A 27824-nucleotide genomic window follows, 5' to 3' on the forward strand; every position below is an offset into this window, starting at 1 on the left:
CTCCTTTCCCCTCTCTGTACTGGGATTAAAGGCGTGCCATACCACCCGCCAGCTCTTCATCACATTTTTTATATGATACATTCGAACATCTTTTGAATATTGTTGCAGTGTACTACTATAACTCCCCACTTGGAATGCTGTGGCATGGGGGTTAGTAGTTTAAGGACAGAAAAAACAAACTAAAACCAGAGGGCTTGTGAGATGGCCTAGTCAGCAAAGCCAGTTCACTAAGACTGATGCTATACTGGCTGGTTTGTGTGTCAACTTGACACAGCTGGAGTTATCGCAGAAAAGGAGCCTCCCTTGAGGAAATGCCTCCATGAGACCCAGCTGTAAGGCATTTTCTCAATTAGTGATCAAGGGTGGGAGAGCCCATTGTGGGTGGTGCCATCCCTGGGCTGGTGGTCTTGGGTTCTATAAGAAAGCAAGCTGAGCAAGCCAGCGGGAGCAAGTCAGTAAGTAACATCCCTCCATGGCCTCTGCATCAGCTCCTGCTTCCTGACCTGCTTGAGTTCCAGTCCTGACTTCCTTTGGTGATGAACAGCAATGTGGAAGAGTAAGCTGAATAAACCCTTTCCTCCCCAACTTGCTTCTTGGTCATGATGTTTGCAGGAATAGAAACCCTGACAGACAGATGTCCCAAATTTGAACTCCAGTACCCCATGACAGAACACTCTCCTGCACTGTCCTCTGACTTTGACACACATTCTGAGCTACGGATGTGCACGCAAACCTGCCTACACATGATGTACACATATACAAATACATTAATACAAAATTTAAACAATGAACAAAGTCAAACTGCAGCATTGTGTGCTGGGATATACCTGTAATCCTTGTACTCTGGAAGGCTTAGACGAGACTGCCATATCCAGGCCAGCTTTGCTACATCATGAATTTAGGTGAACCTTAATTGGAGTAGCCATGTAGGCCCATTTTTCAAACTGTTCATCAGTGCTATCTTTTCTGGTTTGCAATGGTTTGACAGTGAAGATACTGGTTTATGCGATGTTTGGTGGGAAAAGTTTTATTGAACTTTTAAATAACATTTGAATAGAAGGTAGACTTCATGTGCACAGTTACACGTATTTATAAATCTAACTGAGGGACACATTGCTTTCCTCCCTCCTCGCTCAGCTTCTTGGGTGTCTTGGCAGGCATTTGCTTCTTTATTGTCTCTTCCTTGCGACAAAGAAAACCCAGAATTGTTTGTTTCTTTTTAGTGGCTTCCACAAGAGATGAAATGTGGTCTGAGGGACGCTATGACTACGAGCGACTTCCGAGAGAACGAGTGCCTCCCCGGAGCCATCCCAGTGTAAGTCAGGGCCTCGTGGAGGAAAGCACACGCAGAACTTGCTGCCATTTTGCCTTCTTTAGCATCTTCTAGTATCATTTTAAAAAGCAAAAAAAATCTGTATTATATATTCAAGTTTCTAGGGAAAAGATTTTGAGTTGAATTTAGTTGGTGGAGGAAAATCTTTGCTAATATTGTACTACGCGGTAACAGAGAACTGTTGAACATCTACTCTGGTGGCTGCTGTTACTCTGTCACCCTAGTGTTTACAAGTCGAGGCTGGCACGGTGTCACTCGGGAAGTAGTTCAGCCCTGGGAGGCAGAGGCAGGTGGGTCTCTGAATTCAAGGCAAGCCTGGTCCAGCCTACAACAACAAAAGTTATATTAAAGTTGAAGTTATGATTTAATATAACCGTTTACCCATACCCAGAGATCGTCGTTTTATGGGAGTCTTTCTGGAGCAGAAGCATGTGGATATTCTAGTTAGCACTGGCTTGCCTGTGCTTGGTCGGGCAGCCTATAGGTGAGAAGAATGCCGATGTCACAAGGGACAGATAATTCTGATTTTCTGTCTGCTATTCTGAGAGTTGGGGCTTCTGAGCTAGACTCTAATATTCTTGGTAACCTTATTTCCTGTCCCTGGAGCTGTATCTAGTCCCATATGTAGCGGAAGCTCAGCATTTGTTAAGCGACTGGATATATTCTCTCTGGAGTTGTACATGGAGGACTGCAAGGAGGTTTGGAGGTCAAGAAGCCCTTAGTCTTCTGCACAGACACATCTTGAACATTGGGTAGAATGTTATGTGGATGTTTTGTCTACCACAAAAGGCATAAATATTTGTTTACCTGTCAAGAATTTTTTACTTACAGTGTTAAGGGTTTGTGTGTGTGGCTGTAACAGTGGGGATTGAATCTAGAGCTTTTCTCAGCAAGGGCAAGTACTTGACCCTGATCCACTGACCCCACCCCCTTTACTTCATTTCTTCTTCTGAGACAAGATCTTATTAAAGTACCTAGTTTTCTCGTAAACTCACTAGGACCCATGCAGGCCTTGCCCTTGTGATCCTCCTGCCTCAGCTTTGCGGCAGCTTACAGGACTGTGCGGCCAGGCCTCGCTGGCCGTATATGACTTGATCCTGTACGTCATGTAGATGAGCAGTGTCATCTTCAAAGTCGCCGTTCACTGGCCTCCTGCACCACAGCTCAGGTTGAGCTGATAGAAAATGGATTTTTTAAAAAAAGTTATTTATTATATATGAGCACACTGTAGCTGTCTTCAGACACACCAGAAGAGGGCATCAATCTCATTACAGATGGATGTGAGCAGTCAGGGCTCTCAAGTGCTGAGCCACCTCTTTAGCCCGATAGAAAATGATTTAAGGTAGAAAGAGAAAAACAAAACAACAAAAAAAAAACAAGCCCATTATATTAGGAAGGCCCAACCCAGTAATTATCTATCATAGGTTGTTATTCCTTTTTTACTTGATAAAATCATTTATGATTTGCATAGAGGGATTAAAAAATCTAATGCATGCTAAGTGTCATAGCTGTGGGATACCTTCCAAAAATCCTTTTTTTTTTTTCCTTTTTCTTTTTTTCGGAGCTGGGGACCGAACCCAGGGCCTTGCGCTTGCTAGGCAAGCGCTCTACCACTGAGCTAAATCCCTAACCCCCCCCAAAAATCTTTTTAAAGATTTATTTTATGGATATGATTTTAAGTTCTGTTTCCCACCAAGAATATATCTCTTGAATAGAAATTTTATTTTACCAGCTGGGCATTGATCTGAAAGATGTGGGTTGGTGTGTGGTTGCTTAACTGAGTAGCTTTAAATTACCGATGTGAGTAGCAGAGTGTATTGATTTAAGATTGCAAGATGCATGACTGGCCCAGGCTGATACTGAAGAGTCTGACTTAGGATCATTGAGTTAGTGTATGGTGAAATGACCTCATCAGGAAGTGAAAACTGAGAGGGGAAGTGGTTTAAAAGAAATGGGGGTGGGGAACAAGGGATAATGCTTGAGGTCTAAGGCCATCCTTTTGGTAAAAGGATAGGCAATTGGTGTTTAGAGCACAGATTTCCTAGAATGGGCTGAGAATTAGAGTAGAAGACCTGAGGGTGTAATGTAGTTAGTGCTTGCCTAACATTTCTGGTCCTCTGGACTGATCCCAAACATCTCAAAAAAAGGGGGGGGGGTAGAAAAAGGGCAGGTGGTGGGTGCTGCCATCTTTTTTTTGGTTCTTTTTTTCAGAGCTGGGGACCGAACCCAGGGCCTTGCGCTTCCTAGGCAAGCGCTCTACCGCTGAGCTAAATCCCCAGCCCCACTGCCATCTTTTAAAACATGCTACTAGTGACATGAAGTCTTCCTGTCGGGTATTTCTGTGTTTTATACCAGCATGTAAGGCTAGTGTTTGGGATCTTCCCATGCTTGACTCTTTCCCATAGGTCCCCCTCTGTGCTGGAGATACCCCTCCCTGTTCTACTCTTTCCTACAGGCCACAGGCTTTTCATTGATTGACATGTATGCTTCCACACAGTACATAAGAGATGACCCCTACAGGAGGTAGAAGCTATAGCAGTCAGTGGCTAGATATCCAGATCTCGTGGAAGGGTTTGCTAGAGTTGGTGATGAGTATCATGATCAGATGTGTGGACCGATGGCTATAATCTGCTATACTAGCCACTTTCGGCTTCTCTGATAAAACACCATGGCTGAGGCAGTTTACACAGGAAGGACTTGTTTTGGTTCACAGTACCTGAAGTATGTAAGGTCAGTAATGGCAGAGAAGTTGGCAGGCATGGTGCCTGGAGCAGCAAGTTGAGAGCTAAATCTTTAATTGCATGGACAAAGCAGAGAGAAGAGAAAGGGGTCCCAAAATGGCAGTCTTTTAAACTCTTAAAACTCTAGTAACATACCTTTTCCAATAAGGTCCCACCTTTAAGCCTCCCCAAACAGCATCGCCAACTAGAGACTAAGCATTCAAATGCCTGCGACTAAGGACGCCGTATTCAAACTACCACACCTGGTTTGAATAGACCAGCGATTTTTGTTACCGACAAAGTCACAGGTGGTTCTTGCTGTTGTGCTGATTTCTATTCAGGGAAAACAAGTTTTCTTCCTTCGTCAGCCTCCCAAGAGTCGACCAGTGCTTACAGCCATCCATGTGTCTTCCCAAAGTGGTTTTATATTCATGCCTGACTTTAATGGACACATTGGCATTTGTAGAAAAGTGTAGAAATCGCAAATGCAGCTGTTGTTCCTAACACTGGATTTAGTTAAAAACCTACCCCATATACACGATTTTAAGGGGCTGGAGAGAGGGCTCAGGAGCACAGCACTTACTGCTCTTCCAGAGGACTCCTGTCCGGCAGCTTACAACCATCTGTAACTCTAGCTCCAGGATATCTGATGGCCTCTGACCTCTGGCACCAGCACCTAGGTTTACCAGGCACACACACATACATAGAAGTAAATAAAGTTCTAAAATCCTTGCTTATGAAACAGAGGTCTTCTAACATTAATTTGAAACCATTGCATGCTTGTTTATAAGCAGCGTTGGTACGGGAGTGTTGAGCTGGCAGCAGCCTGAATGTCTAACAGGAGGAACGTGTGAACTAGTTAGATAATCCACTAGTGGGGTAAGTGGCCTACTGCCAGATCCAGCAGCATGGTTGAACTTTACATAGCACCGAAGGCCAGAAGCTGGGTTCAGCAGTGTGTCTCCTAGAGTTCCTTTACATAAACATTTCAAACAAGCCAAAATAGCCAGGGCAATTGTTATCACAGGGAGGAAACACTGGAGGGAATGCAAGGAAAGACTTGTTCTACACAGTGACTGGATTGGGGTGATAATCCCCTGTCCACCCAGGGACAGCTCATCCAGTTAGCTTTGTAACTAGCTCTCTGCTTTGTTGTTAGGTGCTGTCTTAGTTAGGGTTCTATTGCTGTGAAGAGACACCGTGACCAAGGCAACTCTTATAAAAGGCAATCATTTAACTGGGGCTGGCTTATAGTTTACCTCTTCTGCCTGTAATCCAAAGGTTTGGTTTTTATTGCTGTCCCACATTTTCTGTGTTCCTTTTGTGTTTTTAATGTCTTTTTCATCATTCCTGCTTATTTGATCTAGAGCCTCTTTTAACTTCGAGACCTGATATTCTATGTTCTGATGATTAAGATCGCAAGGCTTTTCTTTGAGTCTTCTAGTTTGATTCTTTCATTTCAGTTCCGTCTTCATTTCAGCTTGAGTTCTCTTCAGTATTTTTATTTATTACTCCGTTTTCCTGTCTGGTATTGTCTTTGGTATTTCTGTCAGCCTTGTCGTGGGCAACACTCACTCAGAGGTTTATTCTTCTTAAGCTCCTTCTCCTTGATCTCGCTGAGCTGCTTGTGTCTTCCTGAAACTCCTTGAGTTCTTTGATGTGGTTTATGATTGTTCTTCTGAGTTCAGTGTCCTGGGGTTCGTAGTTAAACCTTTCTACAGAACTGGTCAGTTCTGGAGGGACGATGCTGTCTTGGTCTTTCATATTGTAGTATTCTCTGATGAGATCTGGACATGTAGGCTTTCTTTGTCTCCATGCTGTGTATATAGAGTCTTAGGTTTGTTACTGAAGGAGCAGGGCTAGGGAGAAGAGGATGCTATGGTGGCCTGGGTCTAGAGATTGAGTGTGGCTTGGCTAGAATGTAGGCAGGTGGGCAGAGGGGCCTGGAGCATGTACAGGATGTTCCTGTCCCAGCCAGGAGTGTGGAGGTGGATAGGCCTGGGTGTGATGTGGGAGTGTATGGTTGTTTGGGTGTGGCTAGGAGGGGGATGCTGGCCTCCACATCCCTGCAGTGAAGGCGGGGAAGGCCAGTCTATGTTGTAGGACCTAGCTAAATCTGGTTAATCACACAAGAAGTGTGGATGAAGAGGTCAGGGTGCTCACTAGGCTAGATATTAGAGGAGGACATTGGAAGTCTGGGAATGGGTGGGATAATCTAGGTATCACAAAGGGTCCTATGGGAGGGCGCACATTGCATATTTTATTTCTTAATTGACAGGATTTTGAGGCCTTAACATCTTTTTGTGACTCTTGTCAGAAAAGATACTGTAATATTTTGGCCAAGTTCTATAATGATATATATCTAGAGGGTAGGGTCAGCCTAAAATATTTTGATCTGTTGTTTGATGTCCCTCTGAACCACTGTGTTGACCCCTAGACATCTGTATCTGAGTGAGCAATTAGTGTAAATATATATTTATAGCATAGATTATAGCATTTTACATATTTTATATATGCTATAATTTATATGTATTATAAATTATGGGATTGGAGGCAATGTCTAACTGTGCTTGGCTTATGTTTGGCTCTTTATAAAGAAAAAAAAAGTATTTAAGAGTAGGCAAGATAAGTGACAAAGTATGTGCCAAGAGAGCAGCAATTGTCTACTTTTGGTTACTTGTGTTCTAGTCTTCATTTTCCACTTTTCTAGGTTGTTCTATCTCATTTAAAAACTTTTATTTACATTGTGTACCAGTGTTTTGTCTGCACTTATGTCTGTGCATGCCTGGTGCTTAAGGTCAGAAGGGTGTTGGAGCCCCTGGGGCCAGAGCTGATTATAGACTGTTGAGAATTGCTATGTAGGTGCTAGGAATTGGACCCAGGCTCTTTAGAATAGCAGCCTGTGTTCTTGATCACTGGCTCTCTTTTGAAGGCTATTTTGAAGTAAATATACTATTCATGTTTCATATATAAACATTTCTTATGTCTCTAAAGCATAAAGATGTTTAAGGAAGGTCCTTATATAACATTTTAATTTTAAATAAGACGTTTTATATAGGATGCACAATAGCCCAGTGGGTAAAAGTACTTGCTACCAAACCTGACTGCCTGAGATCCATCTCCAGGAACCACATGGTGGATTTGGAGAACTGACTCTTGAAATTTCCTCTGGCCTCTACATGTGAATTATCGCAAGCATGTGGACTTATACCATACATTAAAAAAATGAAAAAATAAAAAACACTATGTTTTTGTGCTAAAATAAGTTCACATATGTTTAATGATATATTAGGAAATTTGTGGGTTTTGTTTTAGGGGATTAATGTAGGGCCCTTTTTTTTTTTTTTTTAAACATTTATTTATTTATTATGTATACATCATACAGCTTTCTGCCTGCATGTATGCAACTACAGGCCAGAAGAGGGCACCAGACCTGATTATAGGTGGTTGTGAGTCACCATGTGGTTGCTGGGAATTGAACTCAGGACCTCTGGAAGAGCAGTCAGTGCTCTTAACCTCTGAGCCATCTCTCCAGCCCTAATGTAGGGCCTTATGAATGCTAATCCCTGCTCTACAACTGTATGTCACCCTAATCTCAAGAAATACTTTGAAATAAATGCCCTTAAATGATTTAATTTGTATCCAGTTAATTATGAGATTTAATATTTGGGTGGAAAGTATAATATAGAATTATGTGTCAAATTATTCAACCATCTAGTTGATGGTTTTACTAAGATAAAAATATGTTTCATAGTAGAGTTTTAAAAATTGGAATATGGAAACTTAAGATGGCTTATTTTTAAAATTGACTTCTTTACTGTGCGCGTGCTAAGCCACGTGTAATTCCAGCACTTAGGAGGCTAAGACAGGAGTTGTCCTTGTTCCAAGCCATTCTTGATATAGTGTGAAATTCTGCCTCACAAAGCAAGACTGGTGGAGGCCATAGACTGCAGAGTGAGAACATGTCTCAATAAAACAGAAATCTGTCGGTGGATTTCCTTGGAAAGCTTAGGCCAGATTATGGCATGTCCTGTAGATCTTATCTTTTTTATGCATATGCGTATTCTGTATACATGTAATAGGTCTGTGCAGGTATGTATGCCCTGCCCAAGGAAGCCACAGTAGCTTCAGTTCCCTGGACTAGGGTTCTAGACTGCTGTGAGCTACCATGTGCTGAAATTGACTAGACCCTGGGAGAGCAGTCAGTGCCTTTTACCCCTGGGCTATCTCTGCAACCCCTAACAAGTTACTAAATATTTCAAATCATCATGAATATATAACTTTGGAAACTAGTTCTAATTTTAGATCAGCTTTTATACTTTGTGTCTAAATGTAAAGAGCTAAAGATACTTATGCTCTGGAGCTTCTGGGAAGGAGAGTGTTTCCTTCTGCTCTTCCTAGTTCAGAATCCGCTCATCCCTGTTCGCAGGCTTGTGGGCATAAGCTCTGTGTCTACTCTAATAAAACAGACAATGTAGACCAAACAGAGTGCTGCTGACCCACTGTCATTAAGAACAATGAATGCTGCTGGACCCTTCCTAGGGTGTGCAGTAGTAGTGGGTAAAATGACCTCTTTTACTTACAGTATATTATTTAGATTTAGCTTAGCTTTATGTGTACACGTGTTTTGCTTGCATGTGTATGCGCCATGTATATACAGTACCCATAGGGGTCAGAAGAGGGTGTCACATTCCCTGGACCTGATTTTACAGACAGTTGTGAGCCACCATCTGGGTTCTGGGAACCAAACCTGGATCTTTTGAAAAAACAGCAAGTGCTCCACCCCCCTTCTTAGGACTGTTACCTTGTATTGTTATGTGTTACTGTGAACGCTTGGGGCTGCTTTTTCACTGAAATATTTTATTTCCACTAATTTATATGAAGATGTTACTATTAGTTACATTGTTATAGTCACGTTTTTATTGGTGTGTTTTTGTTGATTCGTACATTTACTCTATTGAATTATGGTTAAGAACTCCTGTGCTTATAAGAAACATTTCCAAAACCAAATAGAGAAATTAGTGATGTTTCTATATTTCTTTTTGTCTGTTTTAGGATGGCTACCATAGAGTAGTTAATGTTGTGCCAAAGAGACCACCTCTCCTAGACAAGAGACCACCTCTCCTAGACAAGAGACCACCTCTGCTAGCCAGACCCGATGAAGGCTACAATAGATATTACACTCATGTTGATTGCCGAGTATGTAACGAGGGCCGCAGTTTTTCTCATGATCGAAGAAGTGGCCCATCTCACAGAGGAGTATGTAAATTTCCCCCGTGTACTAATTGTTCTTTCTTTCAAGTTTAAAATCCGTGTGACTGAAGTTTCTGTGCAGGCCTTGAAAGTGGGATCATGGTGCTGTGTCCAGGTGGAAGTGGAGCCTGATGCCTGTGTTCTGTTGTGTTGCTTAGCCTGATTTTAGTTGCAGCCCTCCCTCCCCGTTTGTACTAGGGTCTTACTGGATAGGTCCCACCTGCCTGGTGCTTGCTGTCCTCCTGTCTCAGCCTCCTGGGTGCCAGAGTGCTAGGTTTTCAGAGTTTGGTTGCCCTTCTGTTAGATGCTGTTGGCTGCCAGCTGTAGCTCCAGAGGGGACTAGATAGAGGTCAGAGATCTCGTGACGCTGGATCCTGATAGTTTTGAGTGACATGAATACTTCCAATGCGGTTGGCTTTGTGTGGTGCTGGACAGCAAGGCCATGGCCTCCCTTGTGCTAGGTGAGCACTACTGAGCTGAACACCTAGCCTGTGCTTCATTCACCTCAGCCTCAGCCTTGCAGGGATGTGCAGACTCACACCTGACGGTCAGTGATGAGCTGGTGTCACTGCTTGTCACTTTGTGTTTATAATTGCTGTATTTCTAACATGAAAACCACTGTGGTAAAGTGGGCTTAAGTTGACTGTCTCACTTTTTGTTCGCATTCTTAAGATCTGTTTGCTTTGAAGAGCTTTTTTACTATTTAAGATTAGAGGGTAGTAAAGCCATGTTTCCGAAAGTAAAATGTTAGCTGCTTATATTTAATGTGTCCTTGATAATCCAGAAGGTATTTGAAATTTTTTTTAATTTATTAATTTTATTGACATGTTGGAAGCAATTGCTAATGTCCTAGCTTGCAAATTAGAATATTATTCTTCTATACTGTTTGTTTTTTCTCTCCTGTACTATTTGACCCGGTGACTAGTAGCATAAACACTGTACTGTTGACCTCATGGTGGCAGTTGAAGAGATGGAGGGAAGTGACTCCAGGGCTGTGTGCAGACCTCCAGGTCTCGTGGTCATTTACAGCTGTGAGTGCTGAGTGTTCTCAGGCGGTGATGAGCCCTGGTAGTGGTCTCTAGTGACTGTGACTGAAGTTTGCTGTGCTACAGCTTCCTTATCTATAGTGCTGTGCTGTTCCTTTAGGGAGGGTCTAGATGCTGGGAAGCAAGCATTTCCCAGTAAACCCTCCAGGTCATCTCAGGGAGAAAGGGTTGGGCCTCAGCATGGGCACCTCTTGTCCTCTTTATTGTTTTTTAATTTTTTTATTGGCTATTTTTAAATTTACATTTCAAAAGTTATTCCCCTTCCTGGTTTCCTGTCCCCTTCCCATCCCCCTCCCCTTCTATAAGGGTGTTCCCCCTCCCAATCCAACCCCCCTTCCCGTACCTCTGACATTCCCCTACCCTGGGGGGGGCGGAAGTCCAGCCTTGGCAGGACCAAGGGCTTCCCCTTCCATTGGTGCCCAACAAGGCTCTTCTCTGCTACATATGCAGTTGGAGCCCTGGGTCAATCCATCTATAGTCTTTGTGTAGTGGTTTTGTCCCTGGGAGCTCTGGTTGGTTGGCATTGTTGTTCTTATTGGGTTGCAAGCCCTTTCAGTTCTTTCAATCTTTTCTCTAACTCTTCCAACCGGGGGTCCCGTTCTCAGTTCAGTGGTTTGCTGCTAGCATTTGCCTCTGTATTTGACATGCTCTGGCTGTGTCTCTCAGGAGAGATCTATATCCGGTTCCTGTCAGCATGCACTTAGCTTCATCCATCTTACCTAGTCTTGGAGATATATATATGGCACATGTGGGGCGGACTCTGAATGGCTGTTCCCTCAGTCTCTGCTCCAGACTTTGCCTCCATATCCCCTCCTATGAATATTTTTGATCCCCCCTTTAAGAAGGAGTGAAGCATCTGCATTTTGATCATCCTTCTTGAGCTTCATGTGGTCTGTGGATTGTTATCTTGGGTAATTCGAGCTTTTAGGCTAATATCCACTTATCAGTGAGTGCATACCATGTGTGTTTTTCTGTGATTGGGTTACCTCAGGATGATATTTTCTAGTTCAATCCATTTTCCTATGAATTTCATGAAGTCATTGTTTTTGATAGCTGAGTAATATTCCATTGTGTAGATGTACCACATTTTCTGTATCCATTCCTCTGTTGAAGGGCATCTGGGTTCTTTCCAGCTTCTGGCTATTATAAATAAGACTGCTATGAACATAGTGGAGCTTGTGTCTTCGTTATATGCTGGGGGATCTTTTGGGTATATGCCCAGGAGAGGTATAGCTGGATCTTCAGATAGTGCAATGTCCACTTTTCTGAGGAACCTCCAGATGGATTTCCAGAATGGTTGTACCAGTCTGCAATCCCACCAACAATGGAGGAGTGTTCCTCTTTCTCCACATCCTTGACAGTATCTGCTGTCGCCTGAGTTTTTTTGTCTTAGCCATTCTGACTGGTGTGAGGTGGAATCTCAGGGTTGTTTTGATTTGCATTTCCCTTATGATTAAGGATGTTGAACATGTCTTTAGGTGTTTCTCAGCCATCCAAATTCCTCAGCTGAGAATTCTTTGTTTAGCTCTGTACCCCATTTTTTAATAGGATTGTTTGGCTCTCTGGAGTCTAACTTCTTGAGTTCTTTGTATATTTTGGATATTAACCCTCTATCAGTTGTAGGATTGGTAAAGATCTTTTCCCAGTCTGTTGGTTGCTCTTTTGTCCTAATGACAGTGTCCTTTACCTTACAGAAGCTTTGCAGTTTTATGAAGTCCCATTTGTCAATTCTTAATCTTAGAGCATAAGCCACTGGTGTTTTGTTCAGGAAATTTCCCCAGTGCCCATGTGATTGACTGGTCCCCACTTTTTCTTCTATTAGTTTGAGTGTATCTGGTTTGAAGTGGAATCTCTTGCCCTCTTGAACCCTTGTGTCCATTTGAGGAGTTTTGTTTTCACTGGCTGGTGTCTGCCGTCTTGTGAATGTGAGTGCTGTCTGGAAGTCTATAGTAAGGTTCAGCAGTGGCACAGGCGCTCTTTCTCTCTCCCACATTGTCTGTACTGGCTCAGTTCAGCGGCCAGAGTTCTTGCTCTGCGTGTCAGGAAGCCTTAAGTTGGATCCTCAATACCACAAAACAAAGCCATGTTAACACAAAAACTTGTTTGTTCTTAGATGTGAGGTACATTTTTTTCTCTTTTCATAAACAACTGGCACACCTATAGTCCTTAGAACTTTTAGAACACTAATTTTTATCTTGAATTTACTTATAGAAAGTACTTACTGGATCCAGTGTTTTATTATTATAGCTATGGAGTTTTTTTCTTTTTTTTTTTAATATTTATTTTATTTATGTGAGTACACTGCAGCTGTCTTCAGACACACCAGAAGAGGGCATCAGATCTCATTACAGATGGTTGTGAGCCACCATGATGTGGTTGCTGGGAATTGAACTCAGGACCTCTGGAAGAGCAGTCAGTGCTCTAACCACTGAGCCATCACTCCAGCCCAGCTATGGAGTTTTTATTTTCTCTTCATTATATTTAAAGTTGATAATGAAAATCTGGACACATTTTATTTAGAAAAGTGTTGGGTTTGTAATGTTCATTGGGAAAATAAAAAATATCTTAGCGATATTAGTCTCTTACTGTAAGTAGTTTGCATGTTGCGTTCTTTATTTTTTACTTCTTTTAGTTTTCTTGAGACAGAGTCTCTATAGTCCTGGTGCCGGGACTTGCTATGTAGACCAGGCTGGTCTTGAGCTCACAGATCTGCCTCTGGAGTGCTGAGAATAAAAGCATGTACCTCCTTGCCAAGCCTATATTTTTATTATATAGGTGTTTTTCCTGCATGTGGATGTTCAGTTCCCATAGAGGCCAAAAGAAGACACTGGATCACCTCTGGGTACTGAGAATCAAACATAGGTTCTCTGTAAGAGTAGCACTGAGCCATCTCTTCAGCTCCATGTGGGGTTTTTTCTTAATATTTATTTACTTTTTCGTTATATATCAGTGCTTTATCTTCACATACACATGTTTGGATCTCATTACAGATGGCTGTGAGCCCCCATGTGAGTTCTGGACTTGAACTCAGGACCTCAGGAAGAACAGTCAGTGTTCTTAACCACTGGGCCATCTCTTCAGTCCCCTGTGCAGGAGTAGGAGTCTTAGAGGACAAAATGGCTTTACCTGATTAATTTAAAGTTTGTATCATGTGTCACAATATTGTTTGTCAGAGAAAGTTCTTGCTAGATTGCTTCTAATTACACCTTTATTGAGAGCTAAATGAGGAAAGAAAACAAGCAAGATGGAAAAAAGAACATTGGTGAGAGAGAGAGCTTGGAAAATGAAAAGGCGGGTCAGTGTACACTTGACTTGACTGGGCCTTTGTCTGCAGATGGCTGGTATCTGTTGTCATGTCTGTTCAGGTATCTGTGGCACTAAGTCTTTGTGAGTCTCCTGGCGGGGATAATGAAGTTTGTAACATACAGGTAAGTGGTACCACAGGCTCATAGTCGACCTTAGTAGCTGAAATGGGTGACTTGTATCTTTAGTACTAATTTTTTGGAAGCTCAGGCATCCCTAGAGAAGTGATCTTACTCTCATTGTAATTTTACCTCAGAGGGTGTTCAGAAAGAGGCTGACGAAAACCCAAATTATTGTTTTTTTATTTTTCAGGATGAATTTGGCTACAGATGGACAAGAGATGATCATTCCACAAGCCGGCAGTCTGACTACAGGTAAGTAGATAAAAATAAGTACATTGATTCTCCACTCATTTGTGCTGTGGAAATATAGCATCAAATGCATAGCTGAATGGCTTCATTAGGGTTTGGATTTGAGAGCAGCAAGCATTATGTCCTCTTTGACTGTGATGTAGCTAGTAACTGATGTTGACATTTTATAATTGATGGTATATTCAAAATAAGTCTGAATTACAAGATGTAGTTTTGCTTAACTGGAAAGTAAAACACTTTATTTCTCCAGAAGTAGCCTTTGAAAATACTCAGCCTTACCAAGTGTCTTCTGTTATAAGGCATTTTCTCTGGTGATCTATTTATTTATATATTTCAATTATTTTTGTTTATTTGTGTGTGTGTATATCTGTATGTATGTATGTATGTATGTATGTATGTATGTATGTATGTATTTATGTGTGGTGAGGTGTATGTGCTGTGATGGAGGGCAAAGGACAACTTTTGGGGTTTGGTTATCTCCTTTCACATGTAGGTTCCTGGGACCTGTGGGAAATGTCCCCAGTAGACTTACATGGTGACAGCTTGGCTCTCAGCTGTCAGTGCTACATTGTGTAGAAATTGGGTCCCTGGTCTTCTTGGCTACCAGAAGTGAGTCTTTCACATATGCTCCATTGCTGTGATGTTTTACCTCACCTGCTTAAGGCTACTCACCCTTCGCCAACAAGAAATTCTCAGCACTTGAGAAAAAGGGAAGCCCTTTTATTCTTGTGGAGCTGTGGCCTCTAGCTAGTGTTAGAGAGGCCCAGCCCCATGAGAATACTTCACAGCTTACGTTGTTATGAGACCATCCTGGGTGGTCTTTTCATCTCTGCCCCAAAGGAGTGTTTTTCCAGAGCCAAGCACGTTTTATAGAAGGTGAACATTTCAGGGGTGTAGTCAAGTCAGCTACTTGCTGTCTGCTCGTTTCCAGAAAAAGGGGGAAGGGGCAGGCAGGTTTACAGAAGCAGACGTCAGTCCATAAGCTTTATCTCTGTTGTCTCAGATGAGACTTTCTTATTCTGTTTTTCTTCCTATGTATCTAGTGTCCAAGTAAGGTTGTTAATCCCATTTAACCAATGTTAACTAATGCTTGCTGTTTTCACTTTCTCCTTATATAAACCTAAGCTCCAGGGCAGAGTACAGAGCAGGCCAGCCATGGACTGAAAGCTGCTCTAAATCGTGGTTCCTTAGTTTGCTGTTTTGTAGCTGTTTGTTACAGTGTTGGAAATCTCACAGAAAGTGGGACACGGTGGGGTGTGGCTCTGGCCACGTGCTTCCCAAGGCAGTGTCTCTGTTGGAAAGATCGATAAAAGGCTGCGGAAACAGCTTCATGTGCTGCAAGTGGCGCTTACAATCATTCTGGCAGGAGCTCAGAAGCCGAACATCCTACCAGGGGTGTAGGAACGACTATGGTTAGACCCAGATGGAGTCGAGGCTACTCTCAAACTGCAATAGAGGTGAATCATTCCTGTTACCTTGTAGCAAACCCTGTGTCTCATCTTGAGCATGACCTGAGACTCTCTCAGCTGAATTTAATCATACTAGACTAATAACTGTGCTGAAAGAGAGTTGAAGGCAGCCTGGTATTTGGATTGGGATGTGCTTATTGCTGGTCTCTTGATATCCAAGTTTACTGTGAGAATTTTAACAAAAAAGTACACTGAGACATTTAAAAGTTTATAGTTTGCCCAGAAAACAAGTAAATGCATATTGAAGAAGTTGAGTTCAAAGAGATCTGAGCTATGAGAAAGAAAAAAAGCTGTGGTCTGAGGATGCAGCTTCCTTCTGTCCTTATTCTCCTCCTCTTCTTCAAGATTTGTTCTATTATTTATATGAATGTTTTTGCATATATATACACACATCACATATCACATACATACACACAAACATAATAGGCAAACAGCAACCTTGTATGTATGTGTATGTGTATGTATGTATGTATGTATGTATGTATGTATGTATGTATGTATGTTCCTGATACCAAAGAAGCCAGAAGAGGGAGTCAGATCCCTTGCAACTGGACTTACAGACTGCCATGTGAGTTCTGGGAACTGAACCCCAGCCCTCTGAAGAAGCATCAGGCACTGTTAACCAATGAGCCCTTCCCTTCAAGTATAACACTTTCTTAGACGATGCCAGTGGCCCTTGGTTCTGTATTTAGCACTTAAAAAAAAAAAAAAGACAAATACTTGGATAATAGTAAAATGCCTTAGATCATCTTGGAAATCATCTCGTTTTCTTATTCTGTTTTCTTCTTGCTATATAACTAGTGCCCAAGTAAGGGTGTTAATCCACAGTTTTGGATTTTCCTGTGCTCAGTTGTCACAGCGCTCAGGCTGCTGCAAGGTGTGGATTCTGGTTAAGCTGTCCTTGGTATTATCCATGTAATTAATTATTCAGACAGGTAAAGACTTTCAGGAAGTCTTAGACTTCACTGAGATTTCAGAGGAAACACTAGGAGGTCAGGCAGTGTATGGCTAGGTCACAGTGCTGGCACCTGCCCCCAGTGGGTAATGTGTGAAGCTATTGAGTGAAGCCCAAGTTGCTGTCGATACCTACGGAATTTGGAGATATTAGGGATGTGGAGCGTTTGTTCAAGGAAAGCTATAGGCAACCTACACAATAGGGCTCGCCTTGGTTGAGTTCTTTGCTCTTCATTCTGTTTCTTCATTTTGGTATGGGTATTTTACTCTCTACCATTGTGTGCTTAGCTATTTCCTCTGAATTAAAACTTCTTTCTTGGGGAGAAAGGAGGCTTATAAGCTTCAGAAAACTACTGATACAAGGCCCAAGAAACTCAGGTGGTGGCAAGGTTCCCCTTAATATATACAGTGAACAGTGGCAGGCCAACCGATGGTGAGTCTTTTAGGGATCTCCAGTCCCCTTGCTAAAGTGGGCTTTGGGGTACCACAGCTGCCTTGTAAGAAACCCAAGTTCTCAGGAAAACCCTTTATTTTGGTTTGCGTTGGTCATCACTGTCTTCTTTGGGAAAAGGAAGGAAAAGTAACATAGCATATTGTATACCGGAAGTGTATGACTTGTTTTTGGAATTTTACAGGTCCTCCCAGAGTTTGCTTTGAGTTTCAGAAGAGATTTTGCTCTTAGACGTTTGCACAATGATAGAACTGTCCTAACTATGTGTAGTGGTAGATTCATTCCTTCAATCCAGGAGGTAGAGGCTGGCCAGTGTCTTAGTTTGAGGCCAGCCTTATCTACATACTGAATTCTAGGCCAGCCAGGGCTAAATAGTGAAACCCTGTCTCCAAAACAAACAAAACACACACAAAATATAAGAAATGAATTGAATAGGGCTGGAGAGATGGCTCAGTGGTTAAGAGCCCTGACTGCCCTTCCAGAGGTCCTGAGTTCAATTCCCAGCAACCACATGGTGGCTCACAACCATCTGTAAAGAGATCCGATGCCCTCTCCTGGTGTGTCTGAAGACAGCTACAGTGTACTTATATATAATAAATGAATAAATCTTTAAAAAAAAGAAATGAATTGAATAAATGTTATTCTGGGATGGATGTGAGCATTTTGGGTACTAGGATGCTATGGAGTGCCCCTCACAGCTTAATTTGTTGGACACATGGTTCCTAGTTGCTGATGCTAGAAACTGTAAAGTGGGGCTTCTGTGGATGAAGTGAGTCACTAGGTGTGTCCTCAGCTTATACCTGAGACTGTGAGGCAGAGTAAGTGTTGCCTCCTCTAAGTCGCCTTCTCTTGTGCATTTCTCACAGTAAGAAAAGCTGACTTCATGAACTGTAAGGGGAAGGAGCCACAGTCTTAGAGAACTGTTCTGGGGTCGGGGGCCATAGGTGAAGGGGCTGGTTATTCTATGGGATGGACAAAGGAGTGTATGTCCTGGAAAGAAGATGGGACAGCAGCAGAGTGGAGGGAGGCAATAGAGAAACACCAGGGAGGTGGTGGGGATGCAGAAGAAGACAGCGGAAGTTAACTTGACCTTCCTTCACAGTGGCAAGGACTAAACTGCCACAGTTCTGTAGATGCCAGAATTAGATGCTAAAATCCATTCGATCCAAGCAAGTCAGCTGCTGTTCTCAGTCAGTGAGGGTCCAGTGTGGGAGGGCCAGTCAGCCACTTCAAATCCCAGAGTGTGGTGATAGGCAGAGGTGACAGCTTCCTGCACACAGTTGGCTGCACTTTGGCTAAGGAACCCATTATCAAGAGCCAGGACATTGCCTAGCAAGAGGAAACAAACAGGTTCTCTTCCTTTTTCTTGAAAGAGTAGCTAATTCACACTAGTGCTGTGATCACCAAGACCTAGATGACTGACTGTCCCTGGACCAGCTATAAAACTGCTCCATTGCAGTGGGTGATTAAACCTCACAGTTTGGCAGCACAGCTGTAAGAACATTCAGCTCTACAGTAGACTCTGTCCCCAGAGAAACAATACTGGGTGGCGGGTGGGTTGTAGACATTGAGCATCGGTGACTGTATAAACGGATAGCCAACTGCAGACGCAGGCCCTTGCCTTGATTTTTATTAACAGTTCCTCTTTTAATTTTTACTGTCCTTTCTACCCTTGTGTGTGTGTACATGTGAGAGAGAGAGAGAGAGAGAGAGAGAGAGAGAGAGTGTGTGTGTCTGTGTGTCTGTGTGCACACGTACATGCATACATAATGAAATAAGAGCAGGTATGAGTTGAGTTAAGTTTGTAATCCCAGGGTTTAGGAGGTACTAACAGGGATGGAGAATTCAAGGCTGTTCCAGCCTTACACCTTATCTTTTTAAAAATGATTTATTTTTAATTGTGTGTGTGTGTGTGTGTGTGTGTGTTAGTATTTGTTCATGTGTGTGCAGTGCTCATGGAGGCCTTGAAGAGGATATCGGATCCTCCTGCAATTCAGATTACAGAAGGCTGTAGACTGCTTTTTTTGAGCCTCCTGACATGGGTGCTCGAACTGAACTTGGGTTCTTTGGAAGAATTCAGCATAGAGTTAACCGCTGAATCCTCTTTCGAGCCGATACCCTGTTTTGAAAGAGGAATAAACTAATGGGGCCTGCAGAAATGTCTCAGCAGTTCAGAGCACATGCTGCCATTGCAGAAGTTATGACTTGGTTAACTTAGTCACCATGGTAACAGAACTGTCTTTAGTCATAGTTCCAGGAGCTTGGCTTCTGTGGCTTCAGGTACACAGTGCACATACATGGTACAAACACTCATACACATAAAATCCAAAAGCACTTTTAAAAACAAGCTAATTTTAAAAATCACATACGATTTTCTAATCCCTATAGCCGCGTTAACATAATGATGTGCATTCTGTATCTTTTATCCATTCATTAATACTTAGAATTTTAAGTTTTGGTGTATATTCATGTGCCAATTTGTGAAAAATAATTGTTTGTGAAAGACCCTTGAGGATTTTTGTTTCATTGATTTTGTTTGTTTGTTTGGTAGTGCTCAGATAATAGTCCACAGCGTGCCTCCGGTGCCACATGATTTGGACTCCAGTTTCACAGTGTCTAAGCAGTTGCAGCAGATCCCAGCTTGTAGTATCTTTATGAAACATTACTGTGGTTTGCCTGCTAAATTATCAAATGAAGAATTTCTAAATTAAAGGGAAACATGTCTTTTAAATTTCACAGTTGTCAATATGCAAAATGCCTCCTTTTTTCAAGAGCCAAAGGGTATTTTCCTGTTTTTTCTTCTCTTTCCTTAGTGTGAGTATGTTTGCAGTTTCCTTTATGCAACGGTTTAACCATGGTGCCTTCTTATTTGGTCCTGACGTCTTGGTATATTCTGATTATTTTCTGACCATGCACTGCTGCTCTAATACTATTCTACTTTAAAATCCATTTATCGTCAATCATCATTAATACGTTTTCTTTTTTTTTTTTTTTTGGTTCTTTTTTTCGGAGCTGGGGATCGAACCCAGGGCCTTGCGCTTCCTAGGCAAGCGCTCTACCACTGAGCTAAATCCCTAGCCCCTTAATACGTTTTCTTAACTATTCCATGGGCATTCAAACAAGATAAATTCTGTTTTTATGTTAGAGAGTCTGTCTTCATTCATTTATTATATTTCTTTTATGCCGGATATTCTTCTTAGCTTCTCAGAGTAAGCAGGAGCCACATTCATGTGCTCTATATTTTCATAATACATAGAAAACAAATTATGCATGGTGAGCTAGCATTAATTATGCACAGTTAACAAATATCAAAGTATTTTTGTTCAGAAAAAGAAAGCAGGTTGAAGTAGAGACTACTTGAGCATGAGGTCTGGGTGTTATAAGTTTTAATCACAGAAACTCTAGCTTTGACTTCCTGTCACCTATCTGGCTGTCTGTTGACAGTGCTCAGTATCAGGTAGGTGACATTAAAGGCCGTAGCAGTAGAGAGTAGCAGTTGCTTTAGAACAAGGTTGACTGCTTTATACACCAAACAAGAAGTATGGTTAGATATATGTAATTGTAGTATTCTGAGTATGTAAGAAAGCCACGTCAGCTGTAAGTTTCTGCCCATCCAGTAGAGTATACACAGTGATTCTTTGAATTGTGGGAAGAAATTGAAAGAACTTTCAATGTTTTAAACTTATAAGATAAGTTCTTAGAACAGTTCAGAGGACTCATGTATCCATAACCTGGAGGTCTTATTAATGTCTCCATTGATGCCCAGTGCTACAGAAAGACTGGAGTGGGTTACAAATTACCTCTTTATTTTGTAACAACTTAGTCTTTCTTTAGGGCTCCTGATTTTTGGCAAGATGTACAGGGCTTTAAATTGCTAAGCAAACATGTTACCACTGAGCCTGAGCCTTGAGTTGTGTGGCATGTTCCTGATCTGGGTACACTTTGCTGGGACAGTCCCTAAAGTGATGTTTTCTTTGCGTTGCATAGATGCATAGGTGATTTTGATTGTACATGTTGATTGTCTTATTGATCTTTGTCACTTGTTGAAGCTAAATTTGCAGACAGTAGTAATGGGTTAATTTTCCCTTGAGAATCAGTAAGTGGCCTTTGATGGCTTTGCTCTGAGTCTGCGCAGCTGCCAGTCTCTAGCCCGCATTCCCATAACCTTCATGACATCAGTTCTTCTTACCTGAATGACTTACTGAAGGTGTTACAGACAGGTTTTCCTTCCTTCAGACTCATATTTTGGAGTTTATGTCACTTTAATTTCATTTTTTGTTTGTTTGTATTGTTTTGTTTTTGAGTTAGGGTCTCATGTAATTCAGGATGATCTTCAGCTTGCTATACAATGGAGGGTGGCTTTCAGTTTCTGATTTATTTCTTTATTTTTAATTTATTTTGCTGCCTGTATTTCTCTAACGCGGGGATTATAGGATGTACAGCTATGCACCTAGTTTGTGCTGTGCTAGAGATGGAATCCAGCATAGTGTATGTTAGACAAGCACTTTACCAGCTGAGGTACATCCACCCCAGCCCTGCGTGATGGAGCTGTAGCCCTGACCTGACGCTGTAGGTCACGCTTTTGGGAGGTAGGTGCTTTGTGCTTGGTGTTAGAGTCTTGGTAATTGGGGTTGGGACCTACATTAAGAAGAACAGTGGAACTTACTTCTCTCTTCTCCATCATATGAGAACATACCAAGGAAACAACCAACTACAAACCAAGATGAAGGGCTTTGCTATACACGAGATCTTCTGGTACCTTGATCTCAGACTTCCTAGCCTCCAGAGCTCTGAGGGTTAGACATATGCTGGTCTGCATATACAGCAAGGTGTGGGCTCCTTTACAGCTCCATTTGTTTTATATGGTATATGCTTACACTGAGCACAGTAAATTTGTGGCACTATAATTTCTTGTCTGTCAGTGAGGGCCCTGGCTTTGAGGTGTCAGAAGAGACTGTCCTCTTTGAGTGTTTTGTTCTTAGACATCTTATTTGGGTAGTTCTGAGGTAGTCTTTACAGTTACTCATTTCTCTCCTCGTTCATAGGTTAGGCTTGTGATTAAATGTGTTAGATTCTGCGTTCTCAGCATCCCCGGCTTCTAGCCCGGCCTGAGGTACGTGTGGTACGTTTAGAATGGAGAGCAGTGGGAACTGGGGTTGCTCCTTCTCTTAGTGACTGCTCCAAAGTCCTGGAGTTTGATGCAGAAAGTTTCTGTCTTCTACAGCATCTGTGGAGTGTTGTATCAGCTGTGAGCTTACGAGGGCCCAGCCCCAGCTCAGGCCTAGCATGAGCATCAGCAGCGGCTTTTCCTGTTCACAGCCTCCAGCAGTTAATCTGGACCCTGCAGAGCTTACTTTCTAGAACCTTCTTTTTGTGGTTTGTCGTTGCTGGCTTCCACAGGACCACCTTGCTTTCATGTTGTGCTATAAGCCCACCTATTACTGACTGCTGAGCTTCCCTCTTTTCTCTTGTGTGGCGTTTGTACAGGCACGTCTAACGTGTAGCCAGTGTTCCTCATGTAGCAAAAGACAAGTGAGCGCAGCTAAAGCTGAAGTGTCCGACGAATGGAGCCAGACCATCTTAAGGGCTTTCTTAGGCTTACTCTGCCTGCCTGCCCTGCTGCCCTCCTTCCTTCGTGGAGATGGGTCATTCATTTTATATCAGGTGTGCCATCACCTGCTCCTTTGGTTTCTGTGTTTACAGTTATGTTTAAAACACCTTTTAAATGAACTTCAGAATATTTTAGGGTTTTATTTTGGCTTTTTATTAAAAAAAACATTTTATGCTTTACCAAGTATTACTAATTCAGACAAGGTTGATTTTTGACAGTCACTTCCTGTACTTTATTTATGTGGTTTTATAATAAACATAATAAAGGATTAAAGGATTTTTACAGTGTGTAAAATGAGGGAAGTGTAAGGTGGTTGGCAAGAATGTAGTGGTTTTCCGGTATCCATATGAATCCTGTGATTAAGTATTAATAGTGCACTATTTCATATTTACTGGTACATTGAACTTTATCTTCTACAATACAACAGTTTTGTGGGGTTGTTTTTTGTTGTTTTTGTTTTTGTTTTTTGTTTTTTTTTGTTTTTTGTTTTTTTTTTTGTCTGTTTTCATCTTAGTTGAGACTAATTATAAACCTCAGTAGAGTCAGAACCCTGGAAGTGGTAAGAATCCCTGATGTCCACTACAAATGAGAATTAGTGTGTGTGCGGGGTACAGGGCACTCGAGTTTGCATGAAGGTGACAGGATGGAGGTAGATTCATCATAGGTGACTAACCTGTTTAAAATACAGTAAGAGGAGTTGGAAAACATTGTAAACTGGAGAGAGCGTGGCTGAAGAGACCTTTGGGTGTCCTTTTCTCTAGGTTGTCAGTGACTTGCGCATATTGCATAGGTTGGAGGGAAAGGAAAGGCTGAAGAGCCAATGTAGGGAAGGGTAACTGATGCAGTGTGGTCAGCAAAGAACCAGGAGCAGCACTGCTGGACGGGAGTGCAGAAGGGAGAGATGGGCAATGAGCACACACCTAGTGACCAAGGCAGAGGCAGCTCATTCCTTCCAGCCGCTCTTTCTCCTTGTCCCTAGGAAAGGGAAGGACTCCTCGGACAGCAAAGTGTTTGCTGGATTAGATGGGGGGGGTGGTTAAAGTGTGCACCCCTTACTGAGGTAGTTTGAGCTCCCAAGACAGAGACACTGCTGACAGGGATTGGGAGCTGCCGGGAATTGACCGCCTAGGCACTGTGCTAGACCAACCTGTAGGCGTGTGGGACCTCTAGGATCCAGCAGCTTAGCTCTGCTGGCGAGACAGATGTGTGGGATTAATTCACAGCCTGGGCTGACGGATGGTGTTTCAGAGTCTCCAGGGTGGAGTTAGTTGTTAGTGTCTGTAGAATGTCTAGGTCGGAAAGGTAAAAGTGAGACTGGGTTGAGGAGCATGGATTGCTAAACTACAGAGGAAATAACAGGACACCCAGCAGTAATTGTTTCATGTTTCCCTAAACTGATATTTACTTTATGTATATGAGTACACTGTAGCTGTGTTCTCTAACATTAAGGTTCATCACCTACCATTTCAGGGGTTTCTCCGTGATCCTCAGCGGGGAAGTATGGCAGTAGGCAGACTGTCAGGCAGGACACTGGAGCCGCAGCTGCGAGCCCGTCCTATATGGAAGATGGAAGCAGAGGGCCTGGGCTGTGCGATTCCCTCACCAGCCCCAGACACCTCCTCCAACAAGGCCACGCCCCTCAGTCCTTCTAAACAAGACACACCTCCTCCAACAAGGCCACGCCCCTCAGTCCTTCTAAACAAGACACACCTCCTCCAACAAGGCCACGCCCCTCAGTCCTTCTAAACAAGACACACCTCCTCCAACAAGGCCACGCCCCTCAGTCCTTCTAAACAAGACACACCTCCTCCAACAAGGCCACGCCCCTCAGTCCTTCTAAACAAGACACACCCCCTCAGTCCTTCTAAACAAGGCCACACCCCCTCAGTCCTTGTAAACAAGACACACCCCCTCAGTCCTTCTAAACAAGGCCACGCCCCCTCAGTTCTTCTAAACAAGGCCACCAAAACAAGGGGCCAAGCTTTCAAATACATGAGCCTATGGTGTCATCCTCCTTCAAACCATCAGTCACCTGTTCTCCATCCTCTTAGGCACATAGACCATGTTTCCTGGCCCTTCTCTGCAGGTAGGTGTGTAGTCACAAGACTGGTTCAGCTCTAGTGGAATGTGAGACGGAGTTCTGCTGCTCCAATGTGTGTGTTCTTCTTTTCCTCCTCCCTCATTTCTCCCTTTATCCTCACCTCTTCATTCCTACTTCCTTACTTCCAACCCTCTTTTTGTAGCCCAGGTTTGCACAGAATTCCACTTCTGTTCCAGAATGCTGGATTGTGTTCCACTATGCCCAGCTTATGACATCAAAACACATGGCCTCCATCTTTGATCACTGTGGGTCTTTAACCTTTCTGGGACATTTGTCCTAACGTCTTATATGTCCAAATGACCTTTGTGTCTCAGTCATTTTCTGTTGTTTTTCACTAACCTTTCCTAAATGAAGACAAGACGCTGGTTAGTATTTTGGGAGGGTCAGCTGACTGCTTTTTAGATAGTATTTTGATATTTTTATTAGTTGTTTAGGCATATCTTTGTCTCTCTCATCCTCCCATTTTCCCTCCCTCTCTCTGTCTCTGTGCCTGCCTCTCTCTGTCTTTGTGCGCCTCTCTCTCTCTCTCTCTCTCTCTCTCTCTCCTTCTCCCTCCCTCTCTCTCTCTCCCTCTCCCTCCCTCTCTCTCCCTCCCTCTCTCCCTCTCCCAATTCTCTGTAGCTCTGGCTGTTTTGGAACTTACTTCATAGACCATGCTGGCTCAACAGCGATCCTTCCTCCTCTGCCTCCAAAGTACTGTTCGCCACTGCACTCTTAATGTCTTTTAAGAGCAGCAGATACTCTCCACCCTCACTCCTGTACCATAGAATAAATAATAGGTCAGATGGAAACTTAGTCACATGGCCACTTTGCCCACATTAGAAACAAATGATATTTGAGATTTGCAGTTCGTTTATTCTTAAACAACTGTCTAGCTGTTTATCTAACTGCTTTCCTAAAATCATTCTTGAAGCCTTAATTCCATTTTTAAGTTGCCATGAACTAGAAAAGTAGCCAGTATGTAGTGTGGAGTGTTTGTATACTGTTCAATGAGAGGGGACGGAGGTCCTGAAAGAGTACGTAAGATGCATTTGCTCTCTCTTTTCCTTCCCCGACAGCTTTTTCCCTATGTCATTGAAAATTCTCCCTAGCTAATAAACTTAAGTGCATATAGAAAAATGGGGTTTTGGCCAATGAAACAACTCAGTATGTAGAAACATCTGCCACCAAGCTTAATTATCTCTCTGCAATCCCTGAAACCCACAGAGAACTGACGTCTGTGCTACGCTGTGCTGTGTAGGTTTTTAAGTGTCAGACCGGAAGGTCTCGTCTGCCATGGCCTCTGATCTGACTGCATGAACAGTTGCAGTTACTATGTCATTTGGGGAGGAGTGTGAGCTCTTGAGGGGTGTTGATGTGCTCAGTGGTTAAGCTCTTACCTAGCTTGACAAAGGCCTGAATTCAACACCCAGTGCTGTGAAAGGAGGCCATGAGCCTTTGAAGCAACATCCAGTTCATTGTGTATCTGTGTGCCGTAGGTGTGCTGGAGGCCATGTCAGGTCCATGGGTTGAGAGAGTTCTTGCTAGCTCTTTCCATGCCTCATCCTCTAGCCTGTGTTGTCCTCTCTGCCTTCCCTACCTTGGACCTTCAATATTTCTCATGCAGCTGGATGCCGTCCTCTCAATCCAGCAACGCTTTGTCCTAGTAAAAAGCCTCACTTCATTCAAAAAGGTGTGTGACTTGAGACCTATAAACATGTTGGCTATATTATACATTATGTATTTTTCTGTATATTTTATTTGTGTGTGTGTGTGTGTGTGTGTGTGTGTGTGTGTGTGTGTGTGTGTACATATGTTTGTTTTGAGACAGGATCTCACTATGTAGCCCTGGCTTTCCTGGAACTATGTAGACCAGGCTGACCTCAAGTTCACAGAGATCCACCTGCTTCTGCCTCCTGAGTGCTAGGACGGGTTATAAGCATGAGCAGGCAAATCCACTTTATTTATGTTTTCAAAGCCCTTTAGCCCCGTAGGTATACTGTTTGCTAGTTACTTTGTAGAGGTCGTTGAGTACTTAGGAAGCTAAGCAGATCTTAGACCCCTTCTCTTTCCTTTGCTGGTTGATACTGCTCCTTAGCGGTATATGGGAGAGAGGATCTGATGCTCTTTACTTCTGTAAACCCAGAGCCCCTCTCCTCAGTGTTCTCCCACTAACATCTGATGTCTGCACAGAGTAGTCAGTCATGATGGAAACTAAATAATCTTTTCATTGCCTTGCTTAAACCCTGTAGCAGTGAACTGCTAGGAGACCCAGGCTCTCTCTCACCAGCGTCACTGTTCCTACCTACACACAATACCTAGTACTTTTAATTAATTCAAATCTTTTTTAAAATAATTATTTATTTTATACATATAAGTACATTGTAGGTGTCTTTAGACACACCAGAAGAGGGCATCTGATTACTTTACAAATGTTGTTGCTGGGAATTGAAAATCTCTGGAAGAACAGTCAGTGTTGCTAACCGTTGAGCCATCTCTCCAGCCCCAATACATAGTACTTTTTAATACCTTTAAAACATTATTTTTAAAGTTTAATTATGCTCGTGGTGATTGGGTATATGCACATGAATACAGGTACCTGTGGAGACCAGAGGCTCTGGATCTTCCTGGAGCTGGAGTTACAGGCAGTGAGCTTCCTGACAGGGAACTGCACTCAGCCTGCTGGGTTACCCTGCCTCCCTTGCTATTCACAACACCCAAAACAGAGTGCTTACATTTTCTTTTTCACTTTCCACACCTGCTTCGTAACTCCATGGAGGGACTTTTTCTCAGTTCACATGCTTCCTAACTTTGATGTGTGAGACATGGAAATAGTTCTTAGTCTTCAGTTTACTCCAACCACTGTTGTCCTTGAACTTGCCCACATAGAACTCCACCCTCACCTCTGACATGTTTCTAAGCCTGACCCTTCTTCCTTGTTATTAGAATTTCTAGTTCACTCTTTTCTGCTCGTTCTGACTACCCCCATCTCCGAAAACCCTTAACGGTTCTTATTTGCACATCCGCTATTCCTCCAGCAGGGCATGGGCAGACCCTAGAGTCTTTGGGAATTGTTAGGTTGCTATCCTGAGCTTTGAATTTCTGGCTTGTGGACAATTGTAATACATATATATTCTCTTACACACTAGTAAGCCCTCTGTTTCAGTCCTTCTCACAGAAGTTTTGTGAGCAGACGAGTTTTCAGGGACACATTATTGAAGTTCAGAATTTAG

The 27824-nt window shown here is 42.7% G+C and overlaps 1 protein-coding gene and 1 long non-coding RNA gene across 27 annotated transcripts in view; one reads left to right on the forward strand and one right to left on the reverse strand.

The window, feature by feature from the left end:
• Positions 1-27824, forward strand: part of Pphln1 (periphilin 1) — a 91389-nt gene that overhangs the window by 7913 nt on the left and 55652 nt on the right. For 10 of the 20 annotated variants that reach the window (XR_010053024.1, XM_017595022.2, XM_006242236.5 and 7 more), the window contains 3 exons: positions 1224-1315; positions 9109-9312; positions 13968-14029. Coding sequence is in view for 17 of the 20 variants with exons in the window: in XM_017595022.2 (XP_017450511.1) it covers positions 1224-1315; positions 9109-9312; positions 13968-14029 (358 nt within the window). In the remaining 3 variants the exon portion in view is untranslated. Of the gene's footprint in view, positions 1-1223; positions 1316-9108; positions 9313-13967; positions 14030-24799; positions 24978-26248; positions 26285-27824 lie in introns of those variants that run through there. The other 10 variants (XM_006242235.4, XM_039079698.2, XM_063264062.1 and 7 more) reach the window with 5 other exon arrangements.
• Positions 1012-27757, reverse strand: LOC108351532 (uncharacterized). Of its 7 annotated transcripts, XR_005487333.2 has the most exons (5): positions 24544-24683; positions 23974-24066; positions 4637-4729; positions 2329-2507; positions 1012-1658 (listed from the first exon to the last, which is right to left on the reverse strand). It is a non-coding gene; the product is annotated as an uncharacterized LOC108351532 (long non-coding RNA). The 7 variants fall into 7 exon arrangements; XR_010053513.1 differs by lacking the exon at positions 24544-24683 and adding exons at positions 25256-25368; positions 27191-27757 and having other exon boundaries at positions 1012-4729; XR_005487335.2 differs by lacking the exon at positions 2329-2507.

The sequence above is a fragment of the Rattus norvegicus genome, chromosome 7 (genome assembly GCF_036323735.1).
Source record: "Rattus norvegicus strain BN/NHsdMcwi chromosome 7, GRCr8, whole genome shotgun sequence".
NCBI lineage: Eukaryota > Metazoa > Chordata > Mammalia > Rodentia > Muridae > Rattus > Rattus norvegicus.